The 17,015-nt window shown below is 36.2% G+C and overlaps 1 protein-coding gene and 1 pseudogene across 1 annotated transcript in view; one reads left to right on the top strand and one right to left on the bottom strand.

Moving 5' to 3' along the window:
- Window positions 1-6,219: 6,219 nt before the first annotated feature.
- LOC114093232 (MKI67 FHA domain-interacting nucleolar phosphoprotein pseudogene) lies at window positions 6,220-7,121 on the bottom strand (annotated as a pseudogene).
- A 5,391-nt stretch (window positions 7,122-12,512) lies between these two features.
- The window catches only part of Atp13a5 (ATPase 13A5), an 88,795-nt gene continuing 84,292 nt past the window's right edge, over window positions 12,513-17,015 (top strand). Inside the window, exon 1 of the mRNA XM_027935927.3 lies at window positions 12,513-12,518. Within this exon, the coding sequence (XP_027791728.2) occupies window positions 12,513-12,518 (6 nt within the window). The remainder of the gene's footprint in view (window positions 12,519-17,015) is intronic.

The raw sequence follows: 17,015 nt of genomic DNA, 5'->3' as shown, positions 1-17,015 counted from the left end.
CTTAGGGGTCCTCTGGACATGTGCTCACTGCCCCTACATTCTGAGGACGATCTTTCTGGGCCTGCGCCACAGCCATGAGCGTTGCTTTACTCATATCTTTTGCAAAGCCCAGCATTCAGTCTGTACCCTGTTCTGTACCTATTGCATGGATGTCCAAGCTCCAGAAGGGAGCAGCTCTCAAAGGAAAGAGCCACTTAGTGTGGAGGGATACAGAAGCAATAGGAAGGCATCTTGCTTTGTGGTAATTTTCTCCTGCCAAATTGTAGAGGAGCCTCAAATCCTAAGAGAACAGATCTGGGTTTTAGTCAAGGATCTGCTGCTAACCATGCAGCTGTGAGAATCTTTTTGAACCTTGCTGGTTGCCTAAAAATAATTCCACTTACACTCTTCTGATTCATAATTTCTGTGAAAGTCATGTACAAAATATGGAAAGTGCTATGGAAAATAAGGGGTCATTCACCCTGCATTTATGATGTGCAAGTTGAAAAGTGTAAGCATACATATATGAGGTGAAACTGGTGTTGAGCTCATTTCCCCCTTCTCTGATTAAAACGTGGGGAATGATAATTGCTGGAGTTGCACTGTTACAAGAGCAATCTGTGAAGAGTTGGCAAAAGAAATCTGGAAACTAGACATTTAGATTATTTCACATTATCTGTTCTTTCTCCTCCATTAAATCTCCCCAACCAAAAAAAAAAAAAAAAAAACCAAAACACACACACAAAAAAAAAAAACCCAAGCAAACCAAAAGGATTAATAATGAAAAGTGAAAATTGAAATTGAAAAGCCAGCCCTATTGGCTCTCTCCTGTCTCCCGTCAACATTTACAATAACAACATGGTTGAAGGTAAACCTATCAATCTTGAACTGACACTAGCTGTGAGGGAGAGATAAGAATATAGGTGACAGAATCAAGATTTAAACATTTCTCTAGGCTGGATTGTGGGAGAGTAATTGGTAGGATACAGTAAAACAGGCCTTACTGTTGAGTTCCTGTTTTAAATTATTATTAAAGTACAAGGTGAGAAACTTAGTAACTTGGGCTTGTAGTTGTGCATGGAAAAGTCATTGAAGTGCTTGATTTGGTTCTGGCTGAATATAGTTGCCAGGGTGATGCAGCTATTAAAAATATTAGTTCTGGAAGGACTTAATGGAAGTCTGTTTGGCAGATTAGAAGAAATAAAACTAGTTCTGCTATAATCTGTACTTTTGAGGAAAAAAATCTACAGTTTTATTTCATTCTAAAACATACACTCTCAGAGAAATTTCAAGAATGATGTATTTGGTGGGATGTGGTGAAGGCATTCCTGCACCCGCTGGTCTGACAGGGTCACAGCATGGGGGATGCTGTGGCAGGGCCACATCATCTGGAAACCGGAATCATTAGGAATGTTAAGTGTTTTGTTTATGATACTCATGATATGGATAACAGGGCATACATCAATCAATAATAAAAGTACGTATTGCCTGAGATTGCAGGAAAATTCCCAGAATGAGACTAAGGATACATTTGAGACATGCCATGAGGTGCGTTTCAATATCTTTCAGGATACAAACAATGGTGTTATTCCTCGAGCTTAAACAACAAGAACTATTTATCCCATGGTCAACAATTTACACTAGCTGCCCCCCCAACCCTACCCTAAAGCCACAACAATAGCCTAGCTACAGAAAAACAATTGTTGTGTCAACAGTACAGGGACCGCCATATGTAGCTTATGGTATCCCCCTTTGAGGACAAGAGGCTAATAAAAATACATTCCCCCAACCAATAGACCCTCCTTTGCCTTACACAGAAACTTATGATGAAAATGGAAAACACATAGTTAATATAAATGACAAATGAGTTGAGGTGTAAAGCCTGCCCTTTAGTTAAAGATTGCAAAGACATAAGAATAGGTGTGCTTTGACCAAGGATCAAGGAAGTTCTTTAAGAAAGCAGTTGAATAGGTCATATGAAAAAAAGGAAATTACCTTGGAAATTAAAATAGAATAATGTTAAATTAACACAGATATATTTTAGAGACACTTCAGAGTAGTAGGCTTTTAAATAATAGACTTTCACTACTTTAAGTGTGTTTTACTGGTATTTTAGTTTAGAAGTAAGAAAGCTTACCAATAATCATAAGTATGCTTTAAAGTTAAAGGTTAATGAAATAACTATAGATATGCTTTAAAGTTAGAAGTGAATAATAGGTCAGGAATCATGTAGTCTAGTTGCATGGCCTAGCACCTAGTGATTGAGGTGAAAACGTAAAAGCTTAATCATGATTGACTAAGGTTACAGAAAAATATTTTGAACAATGTACTCAATATCTTAGGTAATCAATGTATGTCAGAAAAGATTGTAACTCTTGAAAATTATGGAAATCAAAAAAGTTTCGGGCTTTGAAGTTATCCATTAATTAACTGAAAAAATACCTGTAAAAAAGGTATAAAAATAAAGATTCTTCCAGGGGCAGCAGAGACTTCTTCTGGAGGCTGCTCATAACTTGCAACCTGTCGTCCCGACTCTTTTTCTTTTGCCAATGCCACTCCTTCAGGAGTTGGGACGACTCCGTGGAGCCCCACTCCATCCCCCCCAGGGCTGGACCTCAGCAGGGATGTCTGTAAGATATCACAAATCAGAACAATCCAAGAGAAGTTCAAAGCAGTTCTCTAAAGAACAAAGGTGGTCCTTGTCTTCCAACAGTTGAGTGACTGACATGGAGCACAACATAGAGGTTGGCAGGTTTGAAAGACCTTCCTAACTACTGTGGTAGAAGAATCTAAGCACAAACCTCTGCCAATGGCCTTTGCCCTTGTGTAGCCTCCTCCAATTGAGTGGGGCAGAACCCGGACTATGATATGCTGTCTCCTAAGATTATGCTATGTCATGCAACAAAAGGGATTTTTCACATAATTAGGAGACTTCTTCCAAAGGGAGACTGGGTAGACCTGGCCAAAGCAAGTGAACCCTTTAAAAAGACTGGGCCTTTCCTGAAATTAGAAATATTTAAAGCATGGAAGTGATTTGATGCAAGGGAAGCTCTCCGTTGCTGTTTTGAAGATGGAGGGTGCAGTGGGGCAGGTTAGTGTTCTCTAATAACTGAGAGTAACTTCCAAATGCCAACCATCAAGAGAATGGGGGCTCGGTCCTGGAGCTACAAGGTACTAATCCTGCCAACCAGAGTGAGTCTGAATAAGGTTCCTGAGCATCAGAAGGAACACAGCCCAGGGGGATCTTGATTTCTGCCTTGTGAGATGCTTAGACTCAGGTAGCTAGACTCTCAACCCACAGAAACTGTAAGATATTAAATTTGTATTGTTTTAAGGTGCTGAGTTTACTCTGTAGTGATGGAAAACAAATACATCCTCACAGAGAATCAACAAGAAAATGTACAGCCCAGCGAGCTATTGAGAAGCCTCTCTAAAGCAGACGATAGGTGCTCATCTGCCAAGAGTGATGTATAGCTCCTTTTTCACAGCAAGGAATTTGAACCAAATAATCTCTAAGACCACTTCCTGGTCAATGATGTTCTTAATCCACAAATGCCTTTCAATAGCACATGCCATATTGTCCTATGACTCAATATGAGGTAAATTCTTGTTCCAGAAATTGCCCCTGCTCATCGGTTCAGTCATCCCATTACCTTCTGATCTGCCCTTATAGCACTCCAGCTGTTAGCCTCACCAAACAAGGGTTCTTAGTTGCTCTTTAACTTACAGGAAGACCACATGTTACCACTTTTATTATAGCAGTACTAACCGACATTATGTAATGCCCATAACAGAGAATGATAATAAGTTCATCTCTTCAGTATTGGAGGGTACAGGGTCTTTCTTGACCCAGAAAGAAAGTGCAAGGAGGAAAATATAATAGGTTTAATTATTCAAGAATTCTCTTGAACATTTTCCAGGTTCAGTTTTTTATTCTGTAAATAATAATCTATGAATATTCTTAATAATATTTATTCTAATAAGCAATAAAGCCACCTCATAGGATTATTGTGAGGATTGAATGACACCTAAGTACTTAAGAAAGACTTATTGCCAAATGTAAACATAAGTAAAAGTGATTCAAGATACCTTTTCTCTATTCAAGGGACACTCCTGGAATGAGTGCAGTATTTAATGTGTGACACTCTGACAAATAATGCTTGGTATTTAGTCATAATTAGCACAAGTTACTACACCAAACCAGTCATAAAAGGTTGAGAAAAAATGACCATACTAACACGATCCATCTACTGGGATAATAGTATCCCCACATTACAGAGAAGAAGTGTATTAGCAGAAGTAGAGATAAGATACTATTCTAACATCCACCATTTAAAGGAATACTACTTAACAGGTTCAGATAAAGGAAGCAAAGAATAGATTGTTAATAATAAGTAGGAACTTGGTGCTATGATTTTTGCTGAAAAAAGAAAGAAAGAAAACACAACACAATCTAGCTTCATAGAAGGCCACAAAGGTGGGATATCCTTAGCTATGATTCAAGTCCTAATTTTGAGACCTGATACAAAGAGGCAACTTTCTTTAAGGCTATTGGAATATCCTTGCCCAAGGCAAAGTCCAACATTTCATAGCAAAGAAAACGACGACAAAACACAACTGGCATAACTATTTACAGAAGCAATTATGGCCGTGAGTTATTTTTATTATGTGTGGTAGAGTAAACTAATTTTTAGCTTTGTGCCATAAGGTTCTTGTATCATGCACTGCAAACTAAAAATCCCCATTATGAAGGATTTGGATCACACAACACACACAGAACTATACTTGTAGTGGTGGGTACTTAACAAGTATTTTTAAAATGTTTTTATTAGTGCATTGTAGTTATACATGTTAGTTGGATTCATTTTCACATAATCATACATGCATGGAATCTAATTTATTCCTCAGAGTCCCCATTGCCCCCTCTTTCTTCCCCACTTCCAACCCCTATTTCTCTTCTTGCACTCTACTGGTCTTCCTTCTATTTATTTGTTGTTTCTTTTTGAATTGGTGCTTTATAAATGTACATAAAGGTGTAATCACTGTGGTCTATTTATACATGTCCATAGTGTAACTTTTTGACAAATAATTTAAATGGCTAAATGCATGAACAGACAGCATAGGAATAAGAAGATTTGTAAAAACTGAAAAAGACTTTGTTCACAAGATCAGTCTTGCATAAACTCTAGTGCTCTAAAATGAAAATTCAGCAACTGGGAATGATCCCAGAGGATGGTCCCATAAGACTAAGAAGATTCCACCAAAAGAGTTTTGGAAATAAATCATGTTTAGATGAAGCTGTACCCCGTAATCCTCCTTTCCTAAGTAAGTTGAGAGATCTTAGTTCCATCTCTGATGGCCGGTATAGGAGCTACTATAAGAATATAAAGAAAAAGATTTAAAGTACTTATTATGGGCCAGAACTTCACATACTTCTCATTTAATTCCTGTGAGATAGTCACACAGATATCCATTTTGCAATGAGGAAACCAAGGCTCAGTTAGATAATATACAGAGAATCGCTTGGCATAAGCATCAAAAGTAGGATGCTGTACTACCTTACTCTCTTACATTGATTTCCTTCCTTCTGCATGAATAAAGAATGATTGTACTGGTGTGTGTGTGTGTGTGTGTGTGTGTGTGTGTGTGTGTTTGCATATACAGTTACCACATTTAGCTAACTTTTAAATTAATATCCTCAAATCCTTTTCTCCAGTTTCACATATTACAAAGGTAAGCAGTTTTTCATGAGTTGGGGGCTTGACTTCAATTTTGACAACTGGTACTCTTTGGGAAAAGCAAAACTTCATTTAAGTTATTGGTTCAATCATTGTTAGAAGCAGGATTCATTGCCTTGTGGTCAGATCATTTCATAATGAGTCCAATAGGATTAGCCACTTCTTTTTTTTTTTTTTTCAGGATTGACTGTCTTTATTTGGTGGCGATAAAAATAGCTTCAGATTAGTTGTTAAATGTACAATTAACAGTGACCCTTTAACACAGGCAAAATAAAGAGGGGATAGGAAAACTGAGACCAGGGCAAAGGCAGTATGAGCCCAACCACTGCAAGCTCTGATGTACCCCCGTACTTCAACAGGGGCAAAAAGGCCAAAGTACTGATTGTTTTCCAAATAGCATGTTTTCTCTTTTGAGTCTATTGATGGTTACATTTCATTGTACCTTGTAAAATGTAGTCAGCCACTATAAGAAAACCATCACATTTTGTCAGAAGATATATATTCATATAATACATTCAGAATCACTGCTTGGTTTTTGTCTTCGTCTTTTCTTCCCTGACTGTTTAGGTGTTGGAGTCTCTACTGCTCCTTCTGCATCATATACGGGCAGCTTGAAAACTATTTCATCATCTTCATCATTATCCATTCCCGCCACTTCAGATTTTCGTTTCTCAAAAAATGTTGGTGTACAAACTGGTGTGGGGCCCTGGCTAGCTATAGACTTGTCAGGAGTGGCAGCAGTGCCTTTAGAAACCCGCTTCTTCTGCTTCTTTGGTATGCCTGAAGATTTTTTCTTCTTTGTAGGTTTATCTGAAGGATCTTTGGTCTTACTGGATGATAAAACCAATGAAGGAAAATCATAATTAATTCCTTTTGCTGCTAATTTTTTCCTGAGCAATTTTTCTTTCTTTTTAAATCGCTCTTCCATTTGCAGTTTTTGAAAAAATGTCCGCTTCCGATTATACTGCTTCAGGCTGACGAAATGGAGTATTCCACTCTTTAAAAAGTTCTTTGGGTACTTTTTCTGGTGGCATAAAACGACACACCAAGAGTCTTTCACCGAAAAGGTAGTTAGTTATTCATTGTTTCAGCAACTATCTTGGCAACATCTTCAGACTTAAACTCCACAAAGGCATAGCCTCTGCTATTTCCAGTCTTTTTACTTCTGGATAGTCTAAATCTTGTAATAGTGCCAAACTGGGAGAAATATGCTTTGATTTGGGTTTCATAAAGTGCTGGAGGCAGATGGCCCACAAAAATTACTCCAGGAGTAAGTTTTTCTTGCTTTTTTTGCTGGGTTACACGCTGGCGGACGTGCTGCACCTCCTTCTGAAACTGGACGTCTTCCTGCGGGTTCAGAGAAAGAATCGGCCGGGGTGGGACAACGAACGGAGACCCCACCATGTTGAGACCCCCAGCAACACAAGCCACGCGGATAGCCACTTCTAATTTACTAAAAATTAGCTAAATTGTGTATTACCCAAGATAATATTAATTCTTAACACATATTGAGTGCTCAAAATGTTTCGGGAACTGTGATAAATGCATTATCATATTAGTTTCTCACATCCACCCTAGAGAACAGATATTGTTATTCCCATTTATGGAGGAGAAATTTGGGCATCAGAAGTCAAGTGGATTTCCCCACACCACATATCTGGTTCAGTGGTGGCGGGATGATTTGAACTTGGTTTTTCATGCCATGTCTCCAGCTGCTACACTCAACTACTTCCATTGCATTTCATAACCAGCCTCATTTTTTTTTCACATGAGAAATCTAAAGTTCAGCAAATTTAAATCATAGTTGGTAAGCAATGGAGCAGGGAAGAAAAATGAGAGCATCTAGAAAGCAATGATGAGATATAAAGAAACAAGGCGATGGTCAGACCTGGATAGGGACCTTGGCTCTAAACTGAGACTTTGGGAACAACTTCCTTAATAGCACATGCATACTTCATGGCCATGTCTAACCCAGGCTTCTTCCTCTGTATCCTGGGCTTAGAGGAGACATTAGGGCTGTGTTACCACTCCTGGCATCTGGAATACAGAATTCTAATCAGAAAGAAAAAGATGAAGGAACACCTCTGCTTGGAGAGAAAGAAAATCATGTCTGTGTGATGCCCTCTGTGTTCTTCAGGTCCACTAACAGGTGGCAGATCTGGGCTCCTGGCCTCGCGGAACACAGCCTATTTCTATTACCAACCTTGACCCAATATATTGCAACTGAAAACTGAAATAGTCACTTCTCTTCTTCTTTGACTGAAGCTGTTATCAAATCACCTGTTCACACTGGCTGATCGTCTTTTCTGCTCCACACCTTACACCTCTTCTTTAATCTTCACTACTACTCTCAGGTGTGTGCCACTAATATTGCCCTGAGTACAGAGATGGAAACGGAATCTTAGAGAACTTAAATCCTGAGGTCACGTGAGTAACAGGTGACAAAACTCACTTGACTACAGGGAATTGTGTATAATGGGGTTGACTCTGGTTTTTCATCTATTCCCCATATCCTCTGGATTCTAATTTATTTTCCTATGATGACACAAAATATCACTCCTCTTTCCCTTGTCTATATTCTCCATTTCCTAGTGGATTTTCCTGGTGCTGTACAAATATTTGGGAGAAATCTGAGTGACTCTAACTGTATCAGAAGTATAATCACTTAAAAAATGAAATTATATATGAAATTAATTAATCAAAATGGAATATGTTGTTATAAATTCTAATCACAAAAACATAGGCAAGCCAACTGAGTGTATTCGACAAAAGAATTGACAGATAAAGCAATGATTCTTTAGCCAAAATCTTCAGTTCCCATACCCAGCCTCATACCTCAGGGAAAACTGAGATATGATTTAGAAGGGAGTTTTACCAAGGTTTATGAGACCCATGTATCAAGGAAGCAAAATCATTGCTTCTATTCATCTTTCCTCAAGGAACCACACATTCCAGGAAGTAACTTTGACACTTACAAGCTCCTTTTATTCTTTTCTTTTTCTTCCGTTCTTCATTTTCTTTCTTCCTCCACCTTTTCTAGCTTCTGCTCTCTCTCTTTCTTATTAACAGATGGGAGAAAATTTGCTGACATTTTAATAACAAGGGGTCCTAACCCATAAGAAGTGTCTTTCACACAAACCTTTTCACTTATCTTGGCAGGTTCTTTATTAGGGATAAGATTTTACCTCTACTTTGACGGAAGTCGGCTCTTACTTACCTATCATCCACACCAGGTGGCAGCTAGCTTCCCAGGTCACCAAACCTCCCATGTCCCATAGGAATCTCTTCTTTGATTCTTCTTCTCTTATTAATTTCTCTAATGTTACTGCCATTCTTTCTTCCCCAGCCAATTTCTACCAAAATCATTATAGGTGTCTTCCATTTGCTTGGCGAAGAGTGTCTTATAAACAATTTCACTCTTTCTTTATTTTGACAAAATAAATACAGTGGTGTCAATAAAAGGTAACAATCTTAAACATACAGTTCAATGACTTCTAATCATTTTTGAACTATGTGTAAGTAGACGTGTGAATTGCTCTATAGTAACAAAGTTTACTCAGTATAATATCTGTGAAATGTGCATCAGAGGTGCATTTTTAAAAACCTGCTTTGTAGCATACCATTGTATGAAAACAAAAAATTTATTTCCTTTTGTTGATGGATTGTTGGATTGTTTTCAGTTTGGGTCTTTTTGTTTTAAGTGGACACAATATCTTTATTTTATTTTTATATGGTTCCTCATGCATGCTAGGCGAGCCCTCTACCACTGAGCCACAATCCCAGCCCTTGGGGCTTCTTTTTTTTTTTTTTTTCAGATTATTGGTCTATTTTTTTTATTAGAACTGAAAATACTAATTAAAATAACTCCCAGAGATTAGGGTGTATTAGGTCATAGAGTAAATAGCCATCCTTGGGCTCTCAATTTTTAGCTTCTGATCCATGCACATGAAGTGTTTTCTATAAAGGATATTGAATTTTCTGTATGTTGTCATACTAAATAATGTTGTACTTTAGTGGTACCAGTGTGGAAAGAAATAGACCTTTCAGAGTCTATTTCAGAAACTACTTACAACCTCTGGAATGGTCAATTTGAATTGTCAGCTTGATTGGATTAAGAGATGAAGAAGATTAAAAGGTTTTTGGATGAGTCAATGTGGGTGGATCTAGGAATGAATGATATGTGGGATAGTGAACTGAAGTGGAGGCCCTCCCTAAGTGTGGGCAGCACCCTCCAATAGTTTGGAGGCCTGGATGGAATAAATGTTGGAAGAACAAAGAAAAGCAGCAGTGATGTAAGCTCTATTCTACTTGACTGGGTTCTTGATTGCTGCTGCGACCACCTGAGGATATCAGACTCTCACTCCTTCACTCTTCCAAGGTGGACGCCACCAGTGATTCTCCAGGGAGTTTCCAGAAGCCTTGAATCTTGGATTGGGGTAGCATTGTTGATCCTTCTTTTTCTTAGGCTTCAGCATCTTGGACTGCACAGCTACTGATTCTTCCAGCTCTTCAGCCTACCGACGGCCATTGTGGACTATCCAGCTTCTGGTTGCATAAGCCAACCTAGTAAATCTCCTTTTTATAATCATGCCTCCTGTTGGTTCTGTTCCTCTAGAGAACCCTGACTAATACAACCTCTAATCAAAGAAGACAAATGAAAATTAATAGGGAGGCCAGCTGGTACCAGTGCAATTAGCACAGATTTGGTAGCTATACAGATTAGCCAAAATCTGTGCTCAGGAGTTTTCTAGTCATATAAATTTTGTGACTTCCAATTTCTATGTCTTTTAAATGAAGATACTTAAACTACTTTGCAGTGTTTTTAGAAGGATAAAATAAAACCCAAGCCATATAAAGGGTTAAACAATTACACATTCAAGATAGTGGAATAGTGAATCGGACTTTTATGAATATAGCTGATCTGAATATTTTCGCACAAATCTTTTGGGAGACACATATACATTCATTTCTCTTGTATAAAAATCTAAAAGTAGAGTTAATAAAGTTACAGTCATATATTTAGCAATACAATTTTTCCAAATATTTATAATCTGTCACATTTCCATCTACTATGAGAGTTCTAGTTGTTCCTCAACTTTACCATCCCTTGATATATTTGGTCTTTTAAATTTTAGATATTCTTCTATTATATCATGTGTTGTTGTATCATTGAATGACATCAGAATAAGTTCTCTAATATGGTTGGGTAGGTTTTTCCAACTTTGTTCCTTTCTAGGATTGTCTTGGCTATTCTAGGCCATGATACATCATTGAAGCTCTATTTTGTATTTTCTTATATGATACTGAACAGGCTCTTGGTTTTTAGAGTCTATTTGGAAATCCTCTTTTGAAAGGTGTCTATTCAAGTCTTTTGCCCATTTGTATTGTGTTTTCATTCATGTTTAATTGATTTGTAGTAAGTTTTAATATATTCCAAATATAAGTTGTTGTTCATATATAGATAAGTATAGAAGTGTATGTGTGTGTGTGTGTGTGTGTGTGTGTGTGTGTGTGTGTGTTTGTGTGTGTATCATCCCCAGAGATCTTTTAAGGAAAAGAAGTTTTAACTTCAATGAAGTCAATTTTATCTTTTTGTCTTTTTTTCTTTGTTTTTAAGAAGTATTTGTCTATTTGAAGTTTGAGAAAGAATTTCTCCTATATTTTCTTTCAGATGATTTATTATTTCCAACTTATATTGAAGGAAAAGAGCTATTTATGATTTTATAAAAATGCAACTATGTTATGTGAAATTTCAAAAAGTCTGATGGTGTTACATAAGACATTTTTGTTTGGTTTTCTTAGGAGAGAGGAGTTATCTAGATGATTCTCATTTTTTTCCTTTACTTTTTTATGTCCAAATTTGAAGGCAATGATACTATTAGTTCCATCACTTAACTAAAAAAACCACTCATGATACTTTTCTTCCAGGTTTGGCCACGTGGAAAACAGTCATATAGTCATTTATGCTATATGACTCCACAAAACAGGTTGAATAAAGTTGTAATAGAGCAGCCTCTCATCTTGCAGGGGCGGGGGGGGTGTGAATAGGGCTCCATCACTAGACTCCCCCAGTGTTGTTTGCTTTGACCATTCTTTCAACTAAATGGAAGCATGCATTCAGAGGATTAGCTGCTGCTCCCTCCATAGAAGAATGAAAAAAATTTAAAAATAGCTAATATCCCAAGACTTGTGAAAAAGCAACAACCACTTTCTTCTTCAGGAGGGAAATCCCTCCTTTCATCCAAAAATGTGGATTTACACATGTAAAAATGTGTATTTGTACAGAAACTTTGATGGTTTATTCAGATACAAAATCAATGACTTTATGCTTCTTCATCACATCAAAGGGTTAACTTCAAAAACCAGACCTTCGTTTCTATTCAATAAATCTATGTCACAAGATGAACCAGGATTTAGAGGTATTTGTAACTTTTTAACATCTCTTTCTTTTCAAATTACAACACATATTTGGAACTTACTGCTGCAGTCTCAAATGTGCTTATCATAATAGAAGCCCACAGTTTTTAAAAACCCTGAAGTCATCCATGCTTGCCATTTATTTAGTCTTCTTGTTTGGAAAAAAAAAAAAAGGCAAAAAATTCACAAATACTATGAACTAAGCACCTGTTTCAAATTAAACATCAACCTTCAGTTTGCAAAATAATTCCTTCACAGTTAAACCACCACAGCAGAAGACCCATGTCAGGTTTTTTTCTTTCTTTCTTTCTTCCTGGAGAAGTGAGCAGAACAACTGCATCCTAAGGGCTTTTCTCTGTTGAATCTGAAAGGTGGAACATGGAGGTAATGTGTACAAAGACATCCACAGTTCAGGGAATGTGATTTGGTAAAAGAAGCAAGACGTAGAGATGCCTGCCACTTCCTGAGCTCAGAATTTTGTTTTGAGATAAATATAAGCACCTAAATGTCAGGGAAATGTTCTTCCTGTGTGCCAAGGATCTTCCCACAGTCCAGCGGACACACTTGGCCTCCCAGGCTGGCCCACTAGGGCCCCAGAAGCTGGACGGCCAAGGCAGGTCTCACTTTCCACCTTTGTCTATACCACATTCTACTATTTCCTTCTTAACATTTACATAAATGTGCCATCACAAATGACTCTGTGTGTGTGTGTGTGTGTGTGTGTGTGTGTGTGTGTGTGGTATAACATGTAAGGGGGAAACTCATTTTTTTCCTGCACTATTTATTTTTCTCCAGCACTGTTTACTGAGCAAAACATCCTTTCCCATAAGTTCAGTGGTTCTTTTTGTTCTGATGTGATCATGTTTGAGTCTTTCTGGGCTCTGTGTTGTTTTGATCCTCTTTTTGCCTGAATCAAATGTGCCTCAGTTTCCTAATTCCTTTGACTATGTAGTAAACCTTCATGTCTGGTGGCATTAAGTCCTCCATGTTTATTATTTTTGAATTATTACCTTGACTGTTCTGGGTCCTTTGTATTTCTGTAACAATTTTAGAATTGGGTCATCAATTACCACTCAAAATGTCTGATGAGATTTTTAAATGGGATAGTTAGTGTCTAATTCCCATACTTAATAAATCTTCCCATTTATCTGGGTCTCTACTGTCTCTCAGCAATAACACACAGTTCTTAATTTAAAGGGCTTGCACAACTTTGTTGAATTTATTAAAAGGGAATTGAATTTTTTTCCTTAATGGTATTACAAGTAGTACCTAATTAATTTTCAAATTATTTGTTATTATTTTATACAAATGTAGTTGAGATTTTTATATTTTTAAATTCTAATGGTCAGTAATCTTAATAAATTACTGACCATTAGAATTTGTTTGTACATTCTTTAGGATTTTTAAATGTCTATACCACCTTACCTACATATAGAGTTTTGCTTCTTGTTTTCCAATTGTTAGAACCTTTATCTCTTTTTCTTGTCTCATGGGTTAAGTTTTCTAGTACTGTATTGATGAATATTAGTGGTGACCTATGACAATCTTGTTTTGCTTGTGACCTCAGGGAGGCAAATTGATCAGCATTTCAACAGTAAACATGATGTTAGCTGAAGGATGTTTCCATTTAATCTTGTTTGCTGATATTTTTTAAGACCATATAATGGTGTTGATTTTTTTCTGTCTTTTTGTGTATCTAATGAGTGGATTTCTGATTTTCTTCCTGAATTATAACAAGACAAAACATACTGATTTTCAAATTATTGCAGTTTTGAGACAAATATCATTTGTAATGATATATTATCCTTTATATCACTGATTTAGTTAGATAATATAGGAATATTTTATCTAAAATCAGAGCCTGTAGTTTTTCTTTCTTGCAAAATGTTGATCAGATTTTGGTATCTTGGTATGCTCAGCTTATTAAAAAAAAAAAAAAGTTAGGAGAGTTCCCAAACCCTCTACTTGCGAAGGAGTTTTTTTCAGAATGGTATTTCTTCTATGTTAAATATTTGAAAGGAATCACAGGCCTTCTGGGATTAAAGATTACATTATGGGAAGGCTTATAATTACACATTAATTTTCTTCAATAACCTTAAAAATATCCAGGCTTATTTCTGAGTTTATCTATTTTAAATCTCTTTAGAATATCAATTGGCTTGTTGATTTTCTCTCTTGATGTCTACTTTCTATTTTATTCATTTATGCACTCATCTTCATAAATTCCTTCTTTATGCTTTTTTAGTTTAAGTTTCTATTCTTTCTGTAATATCTTGAATTGGAAACTTAACTTGTTGATTTTAAACTTTCTTTTCTAACATATGCATCTAAACTCATAAATGCCCCTCTAAGCATTTGCCTTATCTATATCCCACACATTTGGATTTCTTAATTTTAATTTTCATTCAGTTCAAAATATTTCCAAACATCTCCTGTAATTCCTTATTTGGAGATTTTTCTAGTTTAATTATGCAATCATACTTATATCTGAGAATATTATCAATTTAGATAAATATTTTATGTGTGCTTGAAATAGATTAAATTCTGCAGTTGTTGGCTGTAATGTTCTATATTTGTCTATCAGGTCAATTCAGCTAGTATAGTTACTCAAACTTTCTATATTCTCACTGGATATTTTTGTCCACTTAATAGTCAGTAAGAGATGTGTTAAAATTTCCAATGCTGGAAATAGATTTAAATGCTATCAATTTTGTCATAAAATTTTGAAACTATGTTTCAAAAAATTAGAAATATTATGTCTTTCTATTAAAGACATAATTCACCATTTAACTTATAAAATGTCCCCTTCCCTCTCATATTTCTTTCTTTCAATATTCTTGAAGAAGAAAGTTTAATCTGTTATTAATATAACTATATCACATTTTCTTTATAAATATTTGCGTGGCATATTTTTCCTTTCTTTACCTTTTAACTTTTCTGCATTTTTATATTTAATGTGTTTATTTTATTATACAATATAACAATCTTTCTAAATTAAATTTATATCTTTTCATGAATAATCTCAAGATAGAGAGACTGTACCACTAGCACTACTAGGCTTCATAAATGCTTTTCCTCAGACGAGTGATATTGCTAATTATCAGTGAAAAGAAATTCGCATAATTGTCATTATTTTACAGAGCATTTAACCAGACATTAGTTCATCTAAACACAAATACCCTGTAAGGCATGTATTTCTGATTGTTTTGTAGCAGATTAAATTGGGATTCCTTAGAGGCGAAATGAGCTACCTGAGGTTACATAGCTGATGTGGAGCAGAGCAGTGACTCTAACTTAAATTATCTGTTTCTTAAGCCTGTGGCCTTTTCACTATGCTTAGGGATTATATTCAACAACTGTTACTATAATCTCCATGTCCGACAGATTTATTAGAAGGTAATGAAATGACCATACTGAAAATGAAAACTTTTCCAAACAGTTAAGCCTAGAGATTTGTTATACAGTAGCACGATCTAAGCTGGTGTAAAATTCAACAGTTTCCATCATCAAAAATACTATAGAAACTCAATAAAAATCTATTTTCTTGACATTATAACTCTGTGATCTGAACTTGGGAGTTCAAAATTATAGGAGAAACAAAAACCAAAAAGTGACAGTACAACCTGAAATAGCAGTTGAGTGAAGTCGTCATTCAAAATTAGCATCCTTGGAGTCTTCAAAATACACTAGTTATTGAAATTTGTAAACCAATTCAATGAAACTTCTTTGTATAAGTTATAAACTAGAAGTTGGCTTTACACAACCAAATCTGTTTTCCTCTAAAACAGTATCTCAAGTTTATTCAATTTGTGATAAATACTAACTACACTGCTACTAAAGATACATGTATTTCAGCATGTTACTTTCAGGGTAAATAAATATAAGTCATATTTGGAATGTCTTTCATGTCCATGGATAATCTCTTGATTTATAACAGACTGATTCAGAGAACAGAATATCTATTCACAGTTTCAGTCATTCTCAATCATATTATTCTGAACTAAGTCTGAATGTGGGTAAACCTAGATATAAGTGTGGGTGATATCTATCAGAATTTTCTCATCTTCCTTCAATAAACTCATGTTAACACTTTTTAAAGTACCAGTTTTAGTTAGCTTTTTCTGTCCCTGTGACAAAAGGCCTGAGAAGAAGAAGTTAAAGGAAAATTTCTTTTTGGCTCATGGTTTCAGAGATTCAGTCCGTAGTGGGCCAACTCCACTCCTCCTGAGTGAGGCAGAACATCCTGGAAGAAGGATGTGGCAGAGGAAAGAAGATCAGGACATTGCAACTAGGAAGCAGAGAGAAGTCTATTCACAAGGCACAAGTTATATTTACCCTAAGGCACACCCCCAGTGACCTATCTTCAACCAAACCCTATATGCCTACAGCTAACACTCTTATCAGTCCATATCAATGGCTTAATCCACTGATTAGTTTATACTTCTCATAATCGAATTATTTTGCCACTGAATGTTCTTGCACTTCCTCACACATGGGATTTGGGGGAATACCTCACATTTAAACTATAACATTCTGTCTCTGGTCTCCAAAAGTTAATGACCATCTCACAGTGCAAAATACATTGAGTCCATTTCCAGGAGTCTCTGTAGTCTTAAAATTCCATCATTGCCCCAAATTTGAAGTCCAAAATCTCATCTAAAACTCAAGGCAAACTCTTAGCTGTGTGAATAAAGAGCAAAACCAAATTACAGCTGGACACAGTTGTATAAGCCTAAAATCCAGCAACTTGGGAGGCTGATACAGGAGGATTGCAAGATGAAGGCCACCATCCTTAGCAACTTAGCAAGGCATTAGACAATTTAGTGAGACCCTGTCTTAAAATGAAAAATAAAAAATTCTAGAAATATAACTAAAAATGAA

This window comes from Marmota flaviventris, chromosome 8 (assembly GCF_047511675.1).
Source record: "Marmota flaviventris isolate mMarFla1 chromosome 8, mMarFla1.hap1, whole genome shotgun sequence".
Lineage (NCBI taxonomy): Eukaryota > Metazoa > Chordata > Mammalia > Rodentia > Sciuridae > Marmota > Marmota flaviventris.
The sequence above is the reverse complement of the archived record's forward strand: the minus strand, read 5'-3'. Positions and strand labels throughout refer to the sequence as shown.